Here is an 18,487-nt window from a genome sequence, read left to right on the forward strand (position 1 = left end):
TCTTTTCCTTTCTTTCTTCCCTCTCATCTTCTCCCTCCCCTTTTTACGCCCTTGTCTCTCTAGTTCTAATTCTCTCTTTTGCATTTCCCTCTTCTGTTGCTTTATGATTTTATACATATTTTTCACTCTCTTTTTTTTGGAGTTGTTTTTCCCAATCTTAAACTTTCCATTCTCTTTCCCCCTTTGCTCCCCACCCCCGCAAGATTACTTGTTCATTAAAGATGGCTTCTTCTTTGTCGCAATCTTCTTGTTCTGCAGGCATTTCTTGTTGTATCTCATAATTCCAAATCTCCATTTCTAAAAACTGAAATATGAAGCCAAAAGAACCCTTCCCTTCTTGTGCATCTTCTTTGTACTTTTTAAGTTCCATTTTCAGTTCTTCTAAAAGTGGAGCCATTTTAAACAATTTTAAACAACCACCCAATTGATTTTAGTCATTCAAAACAATAACCAAGAATCCAGAAATCATCAAGTAATCCAGATATTGCCGAGTTATATCTTCTTATTTCTTTTTAGACTTTCTCTTCCTGGGGTTTTTGTTGCGATATTTCAGTTAGAATGTATCTTTTGGAAGTCTTGTTGAGATTTTGCTGTAAGTTCTTTTTTTAATTCCAGGCAGTCTCCTCCCTTCCAGATCCTACCCTTTTATTCTTTTTCTCTCCTTTCCTGTTTTCAAAAGCTTTTAATTATCCAGAAATCTTTATTATCCCTTTGACTTTTTATTTTCAGCATTAAATGCCTATTGATGTCCAAGTGGATTTTTTTTCCAATTTCTTGCTTAAGTCTCTTATCTGTCAGTATAGGAAAAGGAGAAAACCAAATCTTTTCCCTTTTCTCTCTCCTTCGCAGCTTAAAAATCTTCTTAGGGAACAATGTTATTGTTTTTTAACAGTTTCAATTCCAGGGTACCTTATTTGTTGCTTTTGCTGTTTGACCCGGTCAACCAAAACTTTCTCTTCTTATCTTCCTCCTGCACATTCTTTTCCGGTCGAGTTCTTCTTTGTGGCGGCCATTTCTGACCACTGCTGCAACCGCCTTCGGGAGAGGGAGTAATGGTCAGCTGGGGAGGAGAGATGCGGCTCTCCTCAACCCTGCTGGCAGTCTCCCCGCTCTTCACCACCTCTACGGGGTGGCTTAGCCCCGAAACCAGCTGGCTCGGGGAGCTGCAGCGGCGAGCACGGATCGAAGCCTCGCAGAGACAAGGTTTCGGTCTGTTGCTGAAGAAGCTCAAACCGGAAGAAAATGTTTTGCATCTTAAGTTTGCCTTTTTATCACTTATTTGGGTAATACAGGACTGTTATGGACAAGGTGATGCCTATCATTTATGTAGAAGTTCTAGTATTGTTTGTCAGTGTATAAGGTTCATAAATTGGAATAGACATCGTACCAGGTCAGGCAATGGGGACTGTTTGGTGACCCAGACTGCTCAGAACCTGGGTGTGGCTTAAGTTCATTGATCTATATATATTTATGAGTGCCTCTGTAATATAATGCTTCTGTGTTTATATTGCTTCTGTGATTATGAATTCTGGATTCTTCTGGTTTTGACTTCTGCTGCATGGTATTGTATACAGCTGACATTGTTCAACCCATGTTCCTCTTTTCAGGAGAATACCATGAACTATAAATACATTAAAACTATCATAGACTTAGTACGTCACTTTATTTGTTTTCTATTAAAAATGGGTTGGTTCCTGGATTTTCATGGTAAGACCATGGGGGCTAGAGGTTGCAACAAAGAGGAAGGGGGATGAGGATTTCATGTGGCATGGCAGATCTCTTTGTTCCCCCTGTAACAAAGGGAAGTGCCACTTTGAAGCAATGGAAGAAGGTGCATATACCTTGTCTCCAATCAAAATGACTATCCCTTACTTAATGAAGGTATGTTTCACAGAGTAGATTTCCTCTGTAGAGCAATCAGCAACCTGGGGAAAAATTTAATCAGGAAAAATTGTTGTAAAGAAAGGGATTAAACATATTTGCAATGGTTACAATGCTCTGGCATTTTGTTAACTGGAAAAATATTATCCCATCAGCACTAGATTGGCCCTTAATGGGATGATAAAGTTGTGTCTGACTAGTATAATCTAGACCATGAAAGTTGTGCTTTTTCATAAAGTGAGTATTGGGCTCAATATGGCTCAATATATATACGTCAAACTGGTGTTTGTTTGTGGACAACTGGCCGCTGCTGAATGGGTTGCCTGCTTTCTCTCAACATCAGTTTTTCAAGTTTAGGAACATAACCATGTTTACTACCATAGGCACATTAACAGTGGGAGTATCCTTTGCATATGATTTAAGGGCCAAGCTGTACCATATGCAGTGAGGTGGTCACTACATTGTCCTTACACAGGTCCCTTGTGTGTGAAAAATGGAGATGGCTATTAAAATTTCACATTAAAAGAAGTGAGGGAGACAGGATTGGAGTAAAAATGTTCATTGCAACTTACCTCCTTGAACATCTGTTTGCTCAGAGTTCAGGAGGAACTGTTTAGCTTCTCAATAGAAAGGCAGAGAGTTGTGACCAAGGAGCACCTCCCATGGGCTTCCTTTGTGCTCCAACTACATGTCAGAGATGCCCAAGTTGTGCCTCTGTCCTCAGAGTAATTCTTCTTTCTACCCAGTGTTTTGTCCTTTGGCAATCAGGACTCAGAAGAAGACTCAGGAGGCCAACCTGTGGCTGCAAGGAAGCTCCTTATCTGAAAAAATAAATTCTAGTAATAAATAATAAAATAATAAAATAAATACTCAAGTGCTACAGCAACCTGTCTGACATGACCTATGGCAGGAACTTGCTGCTTACCAGCTAAACACTGTATCTGGATGATGGATTCCCAAAAAATAAAATCCCCATGCAAAAGGACTGGAGGATATGGTTAAATTCAAATGAAAAATGTCTTCTAGGAATTATTCATTACCTCAGGTATCCAAGTGATAGAAGTATGGGGAATGAAGGATTAAGATCAGTAAATAGTTGTGCCAAATTCTCTTAAGCTGTCAGATTTATTTTTCTTTCTTTCTTTCTTTCCTCTCTCTCTCTCTCCCTCTGTCTAGTATTATCAGGTTAGGCATCTGAATTTGTAAAAAAAAAGAACAAATGATACCATTTTAAAGTATTAATTGGATACAAGAAAATGTTGTTTAAAAGACAGAAACTTATTGATAGCTTTCTTATTAGGAAAGGGAAGTTAAGGTATAACTTGGGAGTAAACGCTGCTGAACTCAATGTAGTTCTGTGTGCAGAACTATCTGGCATACAATTTAAATAATGGAAGAAATCTTAATTAAACTTAATTCTATTGTCAACTACAACAGCCTTTAATTTTTTTCAGGCCATGGAATCTGTTAGTTAGGGGGAAAAACCCTGCTTAAGGAGTAAAGCATTCATGATAGAAAACTGACAAGAAAATGAAAAGTAATTGTTTACTGGAAATGCAAAACTAAAATTTCCATTGCACACAAAGTAGTACTTGAATTTCACAATTTTTGAGAGGTTCATGTTTTTGCCAAACAAATCAATGACTATGATGTGATTGTTTTTCCATAGATAAAAGTTCAGTATTTAGAACTACTGATATTACTTGTAAGCAGATATCATTTTCTGTATTTGGCTCATTTCTGTATTGGTTTTGTTGCTGCACATTACAAGAAGGTTCTTACAAAGGTACCTGGTCGCAAATGGCATCAAATATGTCTATGCTTAACTGACAATTTCAGGATATTTCTTCAGAAATTCTATCCAGAAATTCATTACATTCTGCATGTGGAAATGTTTATATTTAAATCTCTCAAACTTGGGTCAGCAACACTGGCATTTGTCTTCCTTTTTCTGTCTTCATCTTTTTCTGAACTGTTTACATGTTACTGTTATACCAATTTATAGCCAATTATCCATATCTAGAAAAAAAATCACAATGCATCAATATTTATCAGGCCTTGACAAAAAAAACCCAAACCCAAAATAAAAATAGTATGAGTGATATACCTCTAGTGGCCTGGATTTTTTCCAAGGTGAATGCTTTGCTGAAGCTATTAAGCACTTACTTTCCCCTCATCTGCCAGGATTTGCAAATGATTATGATTCTTGTGTTGTGTTTACTCTAGACGTCTCACACCAGAGGCATTTGAGATACAGCTCAGTGCTTTAGAGCTGAGCAATGCAATCTTAATTTCTTTATTAATTCCTGCACACTAATTCCTCACAATTTGGACAATTAAGAGGGAAGGAAAAATTATTTTTCTTGTGCTGGTAATCAAGTTACATAGGTTGGGATGACTTTGGAGTAGACAGGGAGTTTAATTTTATTGTCTATGGTGAGAGAAAGACAGCCACCTGCCAACTGTCCATAGCCCTTGCCAATGTTGCTGGTGACAAATTGTGAAGATGTTATAGCCAATGAGAAGAGAAGAACATATCAAGGGAAAAAAAAGATGGCTGAGTGAATGTCAGAGACCATGTTTGTGGTCTCCCTTCCTTAATCTTTCACAGAACCTACTCAGCCCAGTTTATGTTTGAAAAAACATTATTATGCAGGTCTCGTTCTTAGAGATAATTGTTTTGCAGCATTTTTTTTCCTAAAGTGATCAAAACTTTCTATGGTTGGTAGAATGATGGCAGAAATGACGGGCCCCTTTGCATACTCTAAAAAGTAAATAGTTTAGACTTAAAGTTTAATAAAACAAGATTTTACAAATGAATATTTTATTAGATCAAGGATTTCTAGTGTCAAACCCCGATATCTGGATGGAATTGATAGTGGAATTGTATCAGAGATGGTTAATGGATTAGTCAAATCCCACAATTCCTCCCCATGGGCACTTTGTTTCCCTCCTTTCCATTATGGTTAATTGGATTTTATTTGAATTTTTAACTGCATGGTAATTATTTATTGTTTTAGCATTTTAATGTTTGAATGGTATTATAATTATTTGACAGTAAGCTGCCTAGGGTTGCCTTGGCAAAATGTGTGGATCAGAAGCCTAATAATAAAAAAGCAATCAAATAAACAAGTAAACTGATAGGTACTAAATACAACTTCTCAAAATACAAGTAAAATGCATGTCTATAAATAATAAAAAGTCATTAAGATGAAAAAAACACAATTTCCAGAGATATTACTTACCCCAAGTGGTATCACTGGCAGAGATGTTTATTTGGCAAAAAGGCTGTTGACAATAATCAATAATTTTCCTGAATTAATGTCATGTCTACAGGGACAAAATACCTGTTTAAAAGTACTGTTCTAATAAAAGATGGTTTCCAAATCTGAAAGTATTTTCCCAAGATTAGAGTGCACATTTTCAAACAAAAGACAGAATTGATCGTTTTTACTAATGGAGCTTTTGACTAGAGAAGCAGATTAAGCAAGAGGCTCAAAACATAGCAGAAAGCTATATTATACAGAACAATTTTGATTTAAAAAAAAGAACAGGTCTTCAAGGACTTTAATGCTTCAATAAATAATATTTTATTGCATATGGCTATTAAGGATAGCAGCCAAGATCAGTAAAGACTAAAGACTAAATTTTAGTTTTCATGTTTTCTCCTCCCCAGCAGCATCACTGATTATTTCTATATACATAGTGTGCATTGGAAGACACAGCAAGATAAATTAAGTGTTTTGCCTTAGCACAATGCCAAGAAATATATTTACTATATCAATGTCCGGAAACAATTATATTTCTAAAAAGAAAACACTGCTTATAACTGTTAATGTTACATAGCAAAAAATATTTAAAATTTAAGGTAAAATCAGGCAGAATGTACAAAGACCCAATATACATAGCAAAGTGTTAGCAAATTTAACATTTATACATTTTGGTTTCATATTGTAAACTAGATTAAGAATGTAACTATTTGCATATGCCTTTGTGAAATGTAAAGTATTGACAATGTCAGTATATATTCAAGCTCGTTTATTTTAGAAACTAACTAAATTGACTATTATGGTATCAGGAACTGACTTTCCCCCCCGAAGTCTTTCAGATGCAGTGCTCCATTACTTGAGGACACAATATCCAGCTATCTTCATTAATTTAATTTATGACATTCCCTCACAACTTAATGCTTTCAAGATTTCTGGATCACAATTTCCACAACCTAAGCCAGCATGGGCATTAATCAGGAATATTAGAAATTGCAGACAAAAAATTTGAAGAAATGTGGGTTACTTTTAAAAAATTGATAATTCAATTCTTCAACATATACTCTCCTCCCATTCCCTCAAGAACAAAAACTTTGAGTGAGTAGAGATTACATTCAGATGCATGGTTCTACAGAGCCCTCTGCCAAAATGCTCAGCATGAAAGCAGGAAAATTTTGAACTGTCTTGAGCTCAATAAAGATAGAAAGTACTGCTTCTGGTGACATTGTGTTCATTGCCTAAACACAGACAATGTTCAAGGAAAAACCTATGGTTGCTCTTAGTAATGATAACAATACATTTTTAAAAAGTCTCTTCAATCAAAAATGGATCAGAAGCAATTCACGGAGGACCATCAAAGCTCTGAATATAAGATATGTAAAAATAGCAGCCATGACACTGTTATTTTCAAAATACTGAATATGTAGGTTCTTATGAACTATCTTAAGGAGACTGACTGAAAATTTTGCCCTCTCCCCAAATATTATGCTTTTTTTTAAAATGGAAATCATTATTTCTTGTTGAAGAAAAATATTCAGCTTTACTGAATAATATGTAGAATTTTGTACAAAAGTTTGCCATCTTTTTGACATGTATTACCCTTCATTTCTAAATTTTTGTTGCAAGAAAATGAGCTAATACCAAGAATAACTGATAAATATAAGCATACAAACAGGATAAAAGATCTCTGAAGTCTGCAGAAATTTAAAATAAATTCTCAAACAAATGTGTCAGAGGTATAGAGTGACATCCCAATACAGTTTAATGGTACCAAGTTTTGCTGCTTCCATAGCATATCTTATATTTAGCAGAAATATAGTGATAGAAATCTAATCTCTCGTTTCATCTTGGCTTTAAGTTTTTCAGGTCCTATTTTGGGTTGCATGTAAGTAAACGAAGCAGCCAGACAGTAGCAGGGCTCTTGATAAATTCGGTAAGGCTGACAACTGTACTATGCCACTGAGAGAAAGGAAATGTCAGCCATCCCAAACCACAATACAAATCCAGTTTGACTTTTAACTGAGGTAGTGCTGTAGAGGTTTGAAAATATGCTAGTAAACACCAAATTTTACTGCTATAGCATGTGCAAGCAGAACCTCTTAACATGCTGAAGAGTTAAGTACAGTTCATTGGTACTGAAAAGGCAATGATCACAATCCATCAGCCGAGGTCCAAAGTCCTAAAAGATATCACGCTGAGTACAATTTATGCAAACAGCGGCATAGTGTTGCAAAAGATCCTGATAAATGAGAGAGGTTGCTTCTTCTCCAATAATAATTAAGAAATGTTCTGAAAGCTACATGACGTAGGGAGAAAAATGGACCTTATAGCAGCTTAAATCTAAAATGATGACAGTTCTACCAAGTATAAGGGTGAAACTGGTGTCTTCATTCTGGAAAGGGGAAAAAAACAAATCAGTAATTTCTAATCAAAAGTAACCAAATGCACAGGCTATCCTTACATACTAATTTACTGGTTTTTTTTCTTTTCTTTTTTTTAAAACAAGTTTTATTTATTACAATATTTAAAAACATTGAATGTGATGGACTTCTTTGACATAAATTTTTGTCCTTACATCTCATATATTAATTTACTGGTTTTTTTTTCAATTACTGATTAATGTAGGCATGTTTACCCTCCTCATAGCTAATTTCTAAGTTCTAAGGAACCTTCTTAGGAATTCAGAGCTGCCCCAGAAATATTAGCTGCACATCTAACATTAACTTAACATTAAACGGCTAAATTTCCCTTCAGTATCACTGCCACAATTCTAGAACCAGGAAGAGGAGATTAGAAGAGAATTTATCCACTTCCTCTACTAAAGCTAGAATAAACATAAGTGAGCAATTATTTCAGGGAACACAAAAGACTCTTCTCTGTGTTACTTGATTTCTTTGCTACATGCTATTTGGGAAAGAGAAAGTGTAGATTTATGATGCCCTTCACAGTTTTCTTCTTGTTTTACTTAGTACAGTTTTTTATTATAGGTTCAAAGGCCAATTTGACAAAGAAAAGAAATATGTTAAATGTCCAAGAGAGGTAATAAAACAACAACCCATGCAAAACTGGGGACTCAAGCTCATATATTTCAGAAACTGAACTATTATGATATTCAGGGACTAGATGTCATCCATTTCCACGGTTTTAAACATAATTATGAGTACTGAGTCACCAATATTATGCATAATGGTGCTCAGGAATAATTTAGAAAATATACTTGCAATGTGTAGGAAGAAAGTTGCATTTTTCAGCAACTCTTTAAAATCGCTGTATAATTTCTGAGCAGTCACCAAAGCATCATTCAACTCTAATGAACAGACTGACTGAGAGCACCACTCATCCCATTGATATCAAGAGCACTGAGGAAGAGCAAGCAGCAAACAAGTGGGGAGTACCACCATGAGAAAAAGCTGGACTGAATGAGGTCATTTTCACAATATCTTATGTTTTCCTGTATTAAAACTTCATGCTGTGAAGTCTCCAGTGGTTGACTAGAGACATCCTGCTAGCAGGTTTAATTTACTAACCTCCATTCCTTAAGATGGTATAAAGTACGCCAGCACAAATTTAGTCTGTAAAATAACCAGATTGTGATGCACGGTGTTAACAAAAATTGAGAAAGGTGCAGTGATTGGTGGACTGTTTTGCTAATGGGGAAAGATCCACTGTTTCCTCCCCCTAATTTGGGCTAAGGCTGGGATTTGGGAAAGAGGTTGATCTGGAGGAGGAATTCCAGGAAAACAGGAGAGGCTCCCTTCCTTCCTTTCTAGATCTCCTGTTTTGTGTGTGGGGTTCTGGGGAACAGCAGTGTTTATTCTCTCCCCCAAGATTCCCCACATGAATTTCTCATACCATATGAGTAGACAGAGGCTGAGCAAAGAGTCCTCCACCATCATATGACCTGTTGTAGGAAGTCAAGGAAATGACTTTGGAGAAAGAATTGAGGTGCTGTTAGAGAAACACCAGGTGCCGAGGAAATGTGCATTAGGTCCAAAGAGGCAGAAGAGTATTATAAAGAAACTCAGACTAGCCCTCCTCTCACTCCTCTGGCTGAAAGGGGGAGAAAAGGGAAGACATGGGCAGACTTGTAAGATACTGTCACTGCAGCCTTTCTCATCAAATATAGTTCTGGTCTTCCAGTGGAGATTGCTTCCTAGTCTGATCTATCTGGAAAAGCTGACACCTGCCTACACACTGTGAGGAGAATCCAGTAGATACCCCATATGTGGTGGCTGATGGTATGTGGTCATATAGCTATTAAAGCAACATCTGCCATTGATGCAACCCAGTGGTGTGGCTACCAACAAGCAGTACGAGAGAGGTCTTCAGTAATTTATAGGCAGCTGATAGCAGCTGAGTCCCCTGGCACCAATGGGTAGTTTGTTGAGTTGATTACTGCTATGAGAGGTTGAAACTTCTTTCTGTTATCGTCAGAGCCATCATTATGCACATCTGGCCAGGCTGGTACTGACTGAAGGGGGAAATCCCCTGTGTTGCAGGGCAATGCTGATCTTGCTGACCCCTAATTATACTGATAACTATGCTGGCCACTTTGCATGTTGGTGGCTCAGATGATTATTTGCAAAGCTAGGGGACGTTTCTGCTGGTTGAACAATTATTGAATCTGCTGACATGCATGCAGTAGAAAGGGGGTGGAAGTGTGCCCACCTGCCAAAGGGCCAGCGGGAGAGGGAGATTCCCCAACCCCGCCCCCCATTTCCTCCATATTACTAGCTCAGTTACTGCCATGGCTTTGGTCAAGAGAAGATGAAAAAAACCTCAAATTCTGATTCAGCTACGGTTTTGTCTCTGGTTTGGAGAGGAGAGGACAGGGTTGTGTAGTATTCTCTTTGATGTATCCAACCTGACATAAAGTCATTTATGAGTACTTTCAAGTTATGGTAATTTAGGAATCTATTTTACCATTGTATGAATTGCTTTAATTTCTGGCACTTTTCAGTATTAGTAATCCAGTTACCTATGTAGATATACATGGTCACAATCCATAGACAAAGTAGGTATAAATTGCCCATTATATAGTCCTTCCATTTTCAATGTAACATTTTACTTATATTCATAGATTTTAGGTTCTTTAAAAAGGTACACATTTTCTTGCAGCTATGAAACAAGAAATATTTTTAATTGGTTTTTTTTTTGAAGTATTAAACAAATGGTTGTAAGTTGAGGAATACCTGTGTACACCTATTTTGTATGCTCTTAGATGACAAAGATTTTTAGATATTAAAATATTCTATATATTATTAAATTTATTTTTTAGATATTCTAGATTTATTTTTTGAGCTGAAATGAAGCAGAAAGTGCAGATCTTAAAAATGACAGTAGATAAAGATCGTTCCCCCATAGTTCTTTGATTCTTTTAAATGACAAGTGCACAGTCCTTAGTCATTTGGAAGTGACTAAAAACAGCACAACATTGTATAAATTAGGACTGACAAATACTAGGCAGTGGTGGGATTCAATTTTTTTTACTACCGGTTCTGTGGGCGTGGCTTGGTGGGCGTGGCAGGGGAAGGATACTGTAAAATCTCCAGTCAGAGGTGGTATTTGCCGGTTCTGTGAACTACTCAAAATTTCTGCTACCGGTTCTCCAGAACTGGTCAGAACCTGCTGAGTACCACCTCTGATACTAGGTGAATGCATTGCCTTAGTGTCTTGCTTATCTTGTAAAATACACTTGACCTTATTTGATTCAGCAAGTTCAAAGAATCAACTTGAATAGGAGCTGTGAATCAAGAGGGCATTTGGAGGAGCAAAGTAACGCCCAGCTGAGGAAAAGACAAACACACCCGAACTTGATATTACTTTATGCACTTTCAAGATCAGGGTTATTTCACCTTTTTAGCTTTTACCAATTTTGTACTAGACAAAACATAATTGCTAATTTCTGTGAGGTACATCAAACTTACAATTCCTTCTATTGATTACTACAGTTATTCTGTTAAGTGATCGCATTTTCCGTATTATTATTTGGGATGGGTATAATTTTAAAGTTAACACCAATAGATAACACTGAAAGTGCATTTTGTTTTCACTACTCCAGGTTTCCATAACAAATAATTCAAATTTATAGACCTGTTATTGTGTGGCTTTGTTAGAAATGTTGCAACGCCAACTGCTCATAAAAATTATGTAACTATTCCATAATAATTAACCGCACTGAATTTAGCAAAGTATCAGGAATTACATGAACTTTACCTTTGGGAGGGAACAAAAATAATAATCATATAAGTCTTGGCTAATAAATGTACATTCAATTTACAGCAGTGGATACTTGAGGCCCATTTTTGTCAACATCTGAATCTATTGGGTTTGTTTTTCTTTTTTTAAAGGGCCAAGGAAGAGGACTTTTAAGCAATCCTTATTAAGTTGTTTTGATATACATTTTGGGGGTTTGTTTTACATCTCTTGTATTATATATGGCGTACATATTGTCCATTCATAGTAGGGCAAGCTGACATGTTCTTTTTTCTCTTGTGTTTTTTTTTTCAGTAAAATAAATAAAAATAGTGCTACCATTCCATAACAGAGTAGAAAAATAAGAATTCCCCAGTGGGAGTAAATATACAAGAGAGAATAAAAGCATAACTGGTTCAAGATCTCTATAGCAAAATTAAAAGATACATGGATAAAAATGTCAATAGCACGCTTTTATTTATGTTTACTCTGAACCTAGCCAACTTGTCTCATCTCAAAAACCAAAGCAGAATAAGATCTGGTCCATTAAGACTATGGTACCTAAACTGCAAAAATCTGGACTTCTAATTCAACAGCAAAGTATTCAGCTCCCCTATTTCTGAACTTCCTCAAACACTTGTCCTGGTGCTAGGTTTGATATGGTAGCCCTATATTAGTATTTGGATAAGAGTTCTCCTGAGGATATCGCAGATGCAGCGGATTAGATTGAAAAGTTGAAAAAACATCCGGGAAGAAGGAAGTGGCAAATGAAGTCTGTTCTGCTGCCAAGAAAACTTCATGGTCATGTTTATGAAATCAGTAGGAATCCAGCTGCACTGTTAAGGAAAACACCTACTTACTCTGAAGGACATCCCTTTTCAGTAGGAATTAATCAACTGGAGCATCAACATGTTACTGGAGTAAGAAATAACAATGCACTAACTGAGTCTCACATATTTAAATTTGGAATACTTTCATATAACCTTAAGCATACAATTTCTCCCAGGAAAGTTTAGCAAAATAATTTAAAATAGGCAAAGCCTTTTGATTTTATACTTTCTTTGGCTCTAATGGCTCTTTCAAAAGCTCAGTTAATTGAAAGGGAAGCAGGAGTAAGTTTGCAAACTCACCTTTCGCTAAAGATGTTTTTTTCAGAGTGTGGGCCAGAACATTTATACTGGCATAAGTACTGCTGATATTTCCATTGAAAGGATACCTGTCTTTGTGCTCGACCTGATCTCCAACTGCAAGATCACTGCCATCTAATGCATCAACAGCAATGTAGTTGAGGCCATTCTGGAAGCCAGCTGAGGTTTCCCGGCACATGGGGCTGCTGTTCTGTTCCTCTCCCCCCAAGCCTTCATTTTTCCTGAGGGACACATTTTCCACAGAGGCCGAATTCTGCCGCTTAGGATGGTGTGCAAAGGAAGGAGAAACAGGAGTCACTGTGGTAGTAGATAAGAAAGTTTCTGAGCTGTGCCTTCGACGGCCCTGAGGATCAGCACGAATGACTTTGGCTCCACGATTGGGATCAAAAGGACGACTAGCAAAGACAAAAGCCTCCACCTCAGGAAGGGTAAGCTGCTTCAGGCCAGGGCCAGGGCCAGTGACACAAACACTTTCTGGCTTGTGTGAGATGGGCTGTGGTGGTGCGGTGGCAGTGTTGAAAATCATCTCTGCATAGTCACCAGCTTCAGAAGTTGGGCTGGAAAGGCAAGCCATCTGCATCCCAACCTTTAAATAATGCTTGTTTAGCTTCCCGGGGTTAGGGCAAGATCCTGGCATAAGTATTTCTTCCAAGGGCCCCAGAGAGATGGCGTTTGTCTGTGGACCGTCAAAACTGAGGTTCATATAACTGGAAATCCTTGAGCCGTTGTGCCCACCTAAGCCACGTTTAAGCAGAGAAGATAAACCCTCACAGGTTGGCGCCAGGGAGTAGCCAATATCAACATAATCTCCACTAGAACTCTGAGGTTCCTTTAGAAGAGACTGTTCATTCATGATGGGTAGCAAAAGCCCCAGAGAAGGGTGACTGGGCTGGGTATTGCCTGTCTTTTGGCTGAAAGAGGTCTCCGTTTGATTGCGTTGCATGGATAAATGCACTGCCACATTGTTGCACGGAGCAAGAAAGAATTTCCCTTTGGGAGTGCAATTCTGTCCACCTGTCGGAGAGCTCATAAGCACGTACTGGTCACTGTCCTTTCTCTCACCGTGGGAATCTGACTGCTGTTGGCATGCATGCAACAGGCTACCCAAGTAACCAGCCTGGTTTCCAAGCCTCAGGGCACTGAAATGGTCAGTAGAGAGCATAGGTGAGTCTGAAGAAGAAGGTCCATGCAAAGGGGGCAAAAGCAAAGGGGACATACTGATGTAGTCATCGCTGGCCAATCTTTCTTCTGGACTCTCTCCAGGCAGCCTAGTTCTGCTACCCCACATATGCATGTAACCACAATCGTCTGGAGAAGTCTCCCTGTTGATTTTGTAAGAATAAGACTGTGCAATCTGCTGTGGGGCTGACTCACTGGTGGGGTGCATAGACATATAGCCATCAGAATCAGTCTGCAATGACACGACAGATGATATGCTGGGACTCATGGGCATATAGCCATCCTCCTTAGGCACACCGCAACCTAAGTGTGGCCTATCACTGCTGATGCCACCACACCCAATGTCCACATCACAATAATCCTCAGGATAAGGAGTATAAGTTGTCTTTGGTGAATATCCCGCTCTTGAAAAGGTGGCCTGCATGAGAGTGTACTCGTCGAGGGAGGCAGAGGAAATCGGAGGCGGCGGCAAGGAGCCTTGGTGTGCTGGTGTTGTCAAAGAGTAAGTGCGCTTCCGGGGAACCTTGTCCTCTCCACAAAGATATGGCTGGTGGCGAAGGGATTCCCGCTCCCTAGCAATGTAACCATCCAACTGCCAGCCAGGAGGAGTCTCGGGTGTATTGCTATGGTGGCTTGTTGCGGAGGAAGATGAGAAAGGCGGTAGCTCTCCAGCTGGACTGGAGCCTAATTCCTCAAAAGTCATGAAGCCAGCTAGGTCACTGGGGGAACCAGAGGCAGAGACGCTGCAACTAGATAAGCGTTGAGAGGCCAAGCTTGGCTCGGTGGTCAACTTTGGTCCCAGGGAGGAAGAATGCCCTAAAGCTAGGGAGCCCCCAGAGTGGGTGGCCACTTGCCCTCCTAGTGGGCTAAGGGCCCCTCTGATTCCAAGGCTATGTGGGGTTTGCCCCGTTTCGGGGCTCAGGGGGCTGCCAGACAGCGAGTCAGCCCTAAGGCCATCACTCTCGCTGGCCGTCCGCACCCGGCTGCCGTGGCTGCTGCTACTGCTGCTGCTGCTGCTGCTGCTACTCCCTGCTACGGTCAAGATGTCAGTGCGCGATCGGCGGAGGAGGCCAGTCTGGCTGGGGGGCAGAGGCGCCAGCGGGTGATGGGCGTGATGGCGGCGGCCGGGGACTGAGATGGGCCGGCTGCACATAGACGATAGTCCCCCGCCGCCGACGCCCGCATTCACGGCGACTGTGGTGGCGGCGCCTCCGGACGAGGAGGACGAGGACTGGCTCTTGCTCCGCGGACGGAACTCTACGAGTTCCCGCAGCGCCTTCATGGCCTCCAGGATGGTCTCGTGGATGTTCTGCGCCACCACCGAGTCGTCGGCTTGCATCCAGAGCTCCCCGGGCCCTGTCGAGGCCGAGCGGCCGAGCTCCATGAAGAAAAAGCTGTCCGAGTGCCCGCAGCGGCGAATGTTCATAAGCTGCAGCGTCACGCAAGGCCGATCGCAGTTGAGCCGCACCAGCCCGACCGTGCGCGCCGCCAGGCACAGGCGGTGCACGCCCGTCAGGTTGCGGCTCTGCCCGAGTCCCTTCGGCTTCAGCGTCACCTGCCACACCTCGCGGTAGGCGGCGGGCGCAGGAGGGGGCCTGCAGCCCGGGGGCCCGTAGCTGAAGTCCTCGCAGGAGGCCAAGTGGGACTGGTGCCGAGGAGAGCCCAGTGCCGCGGCCTGGCTCTCGTGGAGCAGCTCCGTGATCGCTTGGTACCAGGCCTCCTGCTCTGGCTCGCTTTCAGCCGCCAAGGCGAAGTACTCGTCGCGCGTGTAGAGGGCGATGAGGTGCTTGTGCTTGGCGTCGGCTCGCTTGTGGATATTGAGGCAGGCGTCGAGGACGATGGTCCGCTTGGGAGCCGTGGACTTACTCCGCCACTTCTTCTCGCTCTCGTAGTACTCCAGGCGGGCGGGCTGCGGCGGCGGCGACGCCTCCTCCCCCGCTGCCGCCCCGCCACCGGGGGCGCGAAGCACGAAGAAGCGCTTGTGGCCATGCTTCTGCTTGCGAAGGTAGCCGCACTTGCGCACGCCCGGCGGTGGCTGCTGCTGCTCCTGTTGTTGTTGCTGCTGCTGTTGCTGCTGCTGCTGCTGCTGCTGGTTGTTGTTGTTGTTGTTGTTGTTGAGATTGGGGCCAGCCGAGGAGCTGCTGGGCGATTCCGGTGCGGAGGAGGTCGCCATCCCCCCAGGACGGGACGGGGGTTCCACGGAGGGCGAGCCCCGAGTTTCCGCGGCGCCCGGCACCTGTCCCCGCTCTCTCTTCTTCTGGCTCTGCTCTCTCACCCGTCAGCTCGCTCTCCTTCGCCTCTGTCCGCCCGAGAGGCTACTGCGCAGGCTCCCTCAGTTTCAGCACCACGGACGCAGCGAGTTACTTCTCGCACTTTGCGCGTCCCCGCGAAGAGCAAAACAACACGTGAACTGCCGGTTACCCCAGCAGTTACCCAGACGCTCCCGCACACGGAGGGAGGGGGGCGGGGGAGGTTGCAGGGAGATGCCGCCTCTGGCCTTTCATCTCACCGCGCTCCACATTGGGCGCCACGCCGCGTAAAAGGCAGCCTGCTCTACCAATAGCGTGGAAGACAGAACCTCCCCACCCCCCTCGAGGCCTCTGGGGTATTATTGGATTGGAGGCTGGCGTCTTTTTCCTGCCACGCCTATCAGTCCCTCCTCGGTTTTTTTTTTTTTCCCCCACACCTGTCTCTGCAACAGTATTTCCGTGCGGAGGAGCTCCTGCGCAGCGAGCTGCGTTTTCTGTCCTCGGGCAACTGCCTTGATGGTCCAAAGCTCCAAGGGCGCACCGGAGTCCTAAGCGCGAGATTATTTATTTTGCAGTTTTAGACAGAGCTGCACGTGCATGCGCATACCTACTGGCATCCATCGTGAGTTCACAGCATCGCGTGAAAGCTCTCGTAAGGGTTGGAGTACTACGGGCCAAGCAAGCCCTAAATAGGAGGGAAAGAGAAGAGCAATTGGATGTTTTCTGCTCTGGTGATGAGAAGGTGGATGCAATAGGTTGAAAAGGACTAAGGTAGGAGAAAACTGAAGCTGAAAAAAGGAAATAGGCATCTTATAACAAATCTACTCTTGCACTGAAACTTGTCACTTAACTTCAACTGTTCCCCCTGGGACTTGGAACCATCTGGGTGCTGTCTTCTGAACTTAGTCAGGAATCAGTGTCATTCTGAACACATGGCATCAACAACTGGTTGCAAAATTTCAGAATCCTCCCCCCACCTTTTTTTTAAAAAAATGGTGGTTGAATTGCATTGTTGGTTCATGGCTATTAAATTTATTATTACTACCAAGCAAGAATTATTTCATCCTGGGGGAAAAATCATTAACAACAAGAAAAAGAACACACAAAGACATGTATGTATGTGATGTGTATATACCTTCAATAGACACACACACACACACACACACATATAGCCTGCTGGTCAGGGTTGAGTCCCTTAGTTTTTTTGTTAAGGTTTTTGAAAGTGTTTTGCCATTGTCTCCTTCCTAAGGCTTAGAGAGAGAGAGTAATATATAAGGCTTATAGTAAACAAGCTTGGCTTTATGTTTAAGGCAGGATTCCTGGTTTCTAGCCTGGTGCCTTAACCACTACACCAAACTGGCTCTATTAAAATATCACAACAGAAAATTGCCAAGGAGACTATTGGGCTGCTAAATGACAAAACATTGAAAATATGCTAGGTAGTGCATACATAGTTAATAAAGCATTTGCTTTCAACTTTGTTGGGAAAGATATATAATCTCGGCTTATGCCTGAAATAGTTTTTTTTCAGGAAGAGAAACAAAGTAACTGAAAAACATTAGTCATATAATATGAAGTTATATGCCTACTGCCAAATTAAAAATAAGAAAATCCTGAGATCGGAATTTCAGGATCAGATATTTACCTCAGAGTTCTTAAATAATTCATTTCCAAATGTGAGATGAAAAAAAGGATTGGGAAAGGAATCTTGGGATCATCACAAACCAATGAAAAGTTGAACCTAGTACATGGTTGCTGTAAAGCAGGGGTCTCCAACCTTGGCAACTTTAAGCCTGGAGGACTTCAACTCTCTTTGCTGGCTGGGGAATTCTGGGAGTTGAAGTCCTCCAGGCTTAAAGTTGCCAAGGTTGGAGACCCCTGCTGTAAAGTAAGGTAGATTCTATGCTTGGACCATTAGAAAGGGAACTGAAAATAAAACAGGACTGCCTTATAAAAATCTAGAAACACACTTGGCATATTATCTACAGTTCTGGTTATCAAACTGAAAAAGAAAAGAATAATTTAAACAGTGGAAAAAAAGCACCTTCCCTCAGGATTAAGTGATTTCCTGAGTTGCCCCCTCAGGAAAATCATGATTTGAGGTCTATATTATAATGTATGGTGTGAGCAGTGTGGTGGCCTAGAAATGAAGATGCTCATCTCCCATTTGGAAGGTTTAGAGTTTAATCCCAGGTAACAGCAGATGTTTTTCTCTTAGGGCATAAAGAAAAAATATCTGCTGAGAACTCCACATAGGCGTCAGAAGGGGCATCCAGCTAGAAAAAGCTTAGCTGCATTCAGTTGCCCTGACTCTACTCTGGATTAAAGGTCTAAAGGGTCATAAAAAGAAAGAAAGAAATATGTTGTAAAAAGTAGGTAAGGTTCTCTTGTCCTAATGTTTGATATAATCCATTGCTATTAATACAAGGCTATTCAGGACTGCAACAGCAAAATCCTTTTTTACATATTTACATACATACATTTTCATTAAAAATTCAGATATATTATTTCGTCTATGTCCATCATGTTTTCCTAAGCTAAACAAACTGAATACCCTGCCTGCCAGAGC

General features: G+C 41.2%; 1 protein-coding gene across 1 annotated transcript; it reads right to left on the reverse strand.

Moving 5' to 3' along the window:
* Nucleotides 1-5,120: 5,120 nt before the first annotated feature.
* On the reverse strand, nucleotides 5,121-16,955 carry IRS2 (insulin receptor substrate 2). The gene is made up of 2 exons (XM_026707602.2): nucleotides 12,473-16,955; nucleotides 5,121-7,539 (listed from the first exon to the last, which is right to left on the reverse strand). Exons 1-2 carry the CDS (start codon nucleotides 15,840-15,842, stop codon nucleotides 7,535-7,537), a joined length of 3,375 nt encoding a protein of 1,124 aa, XP_026563387.2. The 5' UTR covers nucleotides 15,843-16,955; the 3' UTR covers nucleotides 5,121-7,534.
* Nucleotides 16,956-18,487: the final 1,532 nt, after the last annotated feature.

Source organism: Pseudonaja textilis, chromosome 1 (genome assembly GCF_049901715.1).
Source record: "Pseudonaja textilis isolate UNSWEBS1 chromosome 1, rPseTex1.2, whole genome shotgun sequence".
Classification (NCBI taxonomy): Eukaryota; Metazoa; Chordata; class Lepidosauria; order Squamata; family Elapidae; genus Pseudonaja; species Pseudonaja textilis.

What these genes read in the sequence shown, in the direction of transcription:
- IRS2 (XM_026707602.2), bottom strand. Translation starts at nt 15,842, where the DNA reads ATGGCGACCTCCTCCGCACCGGAATCGCCCAGCAGCTCCTCGGCTGGC.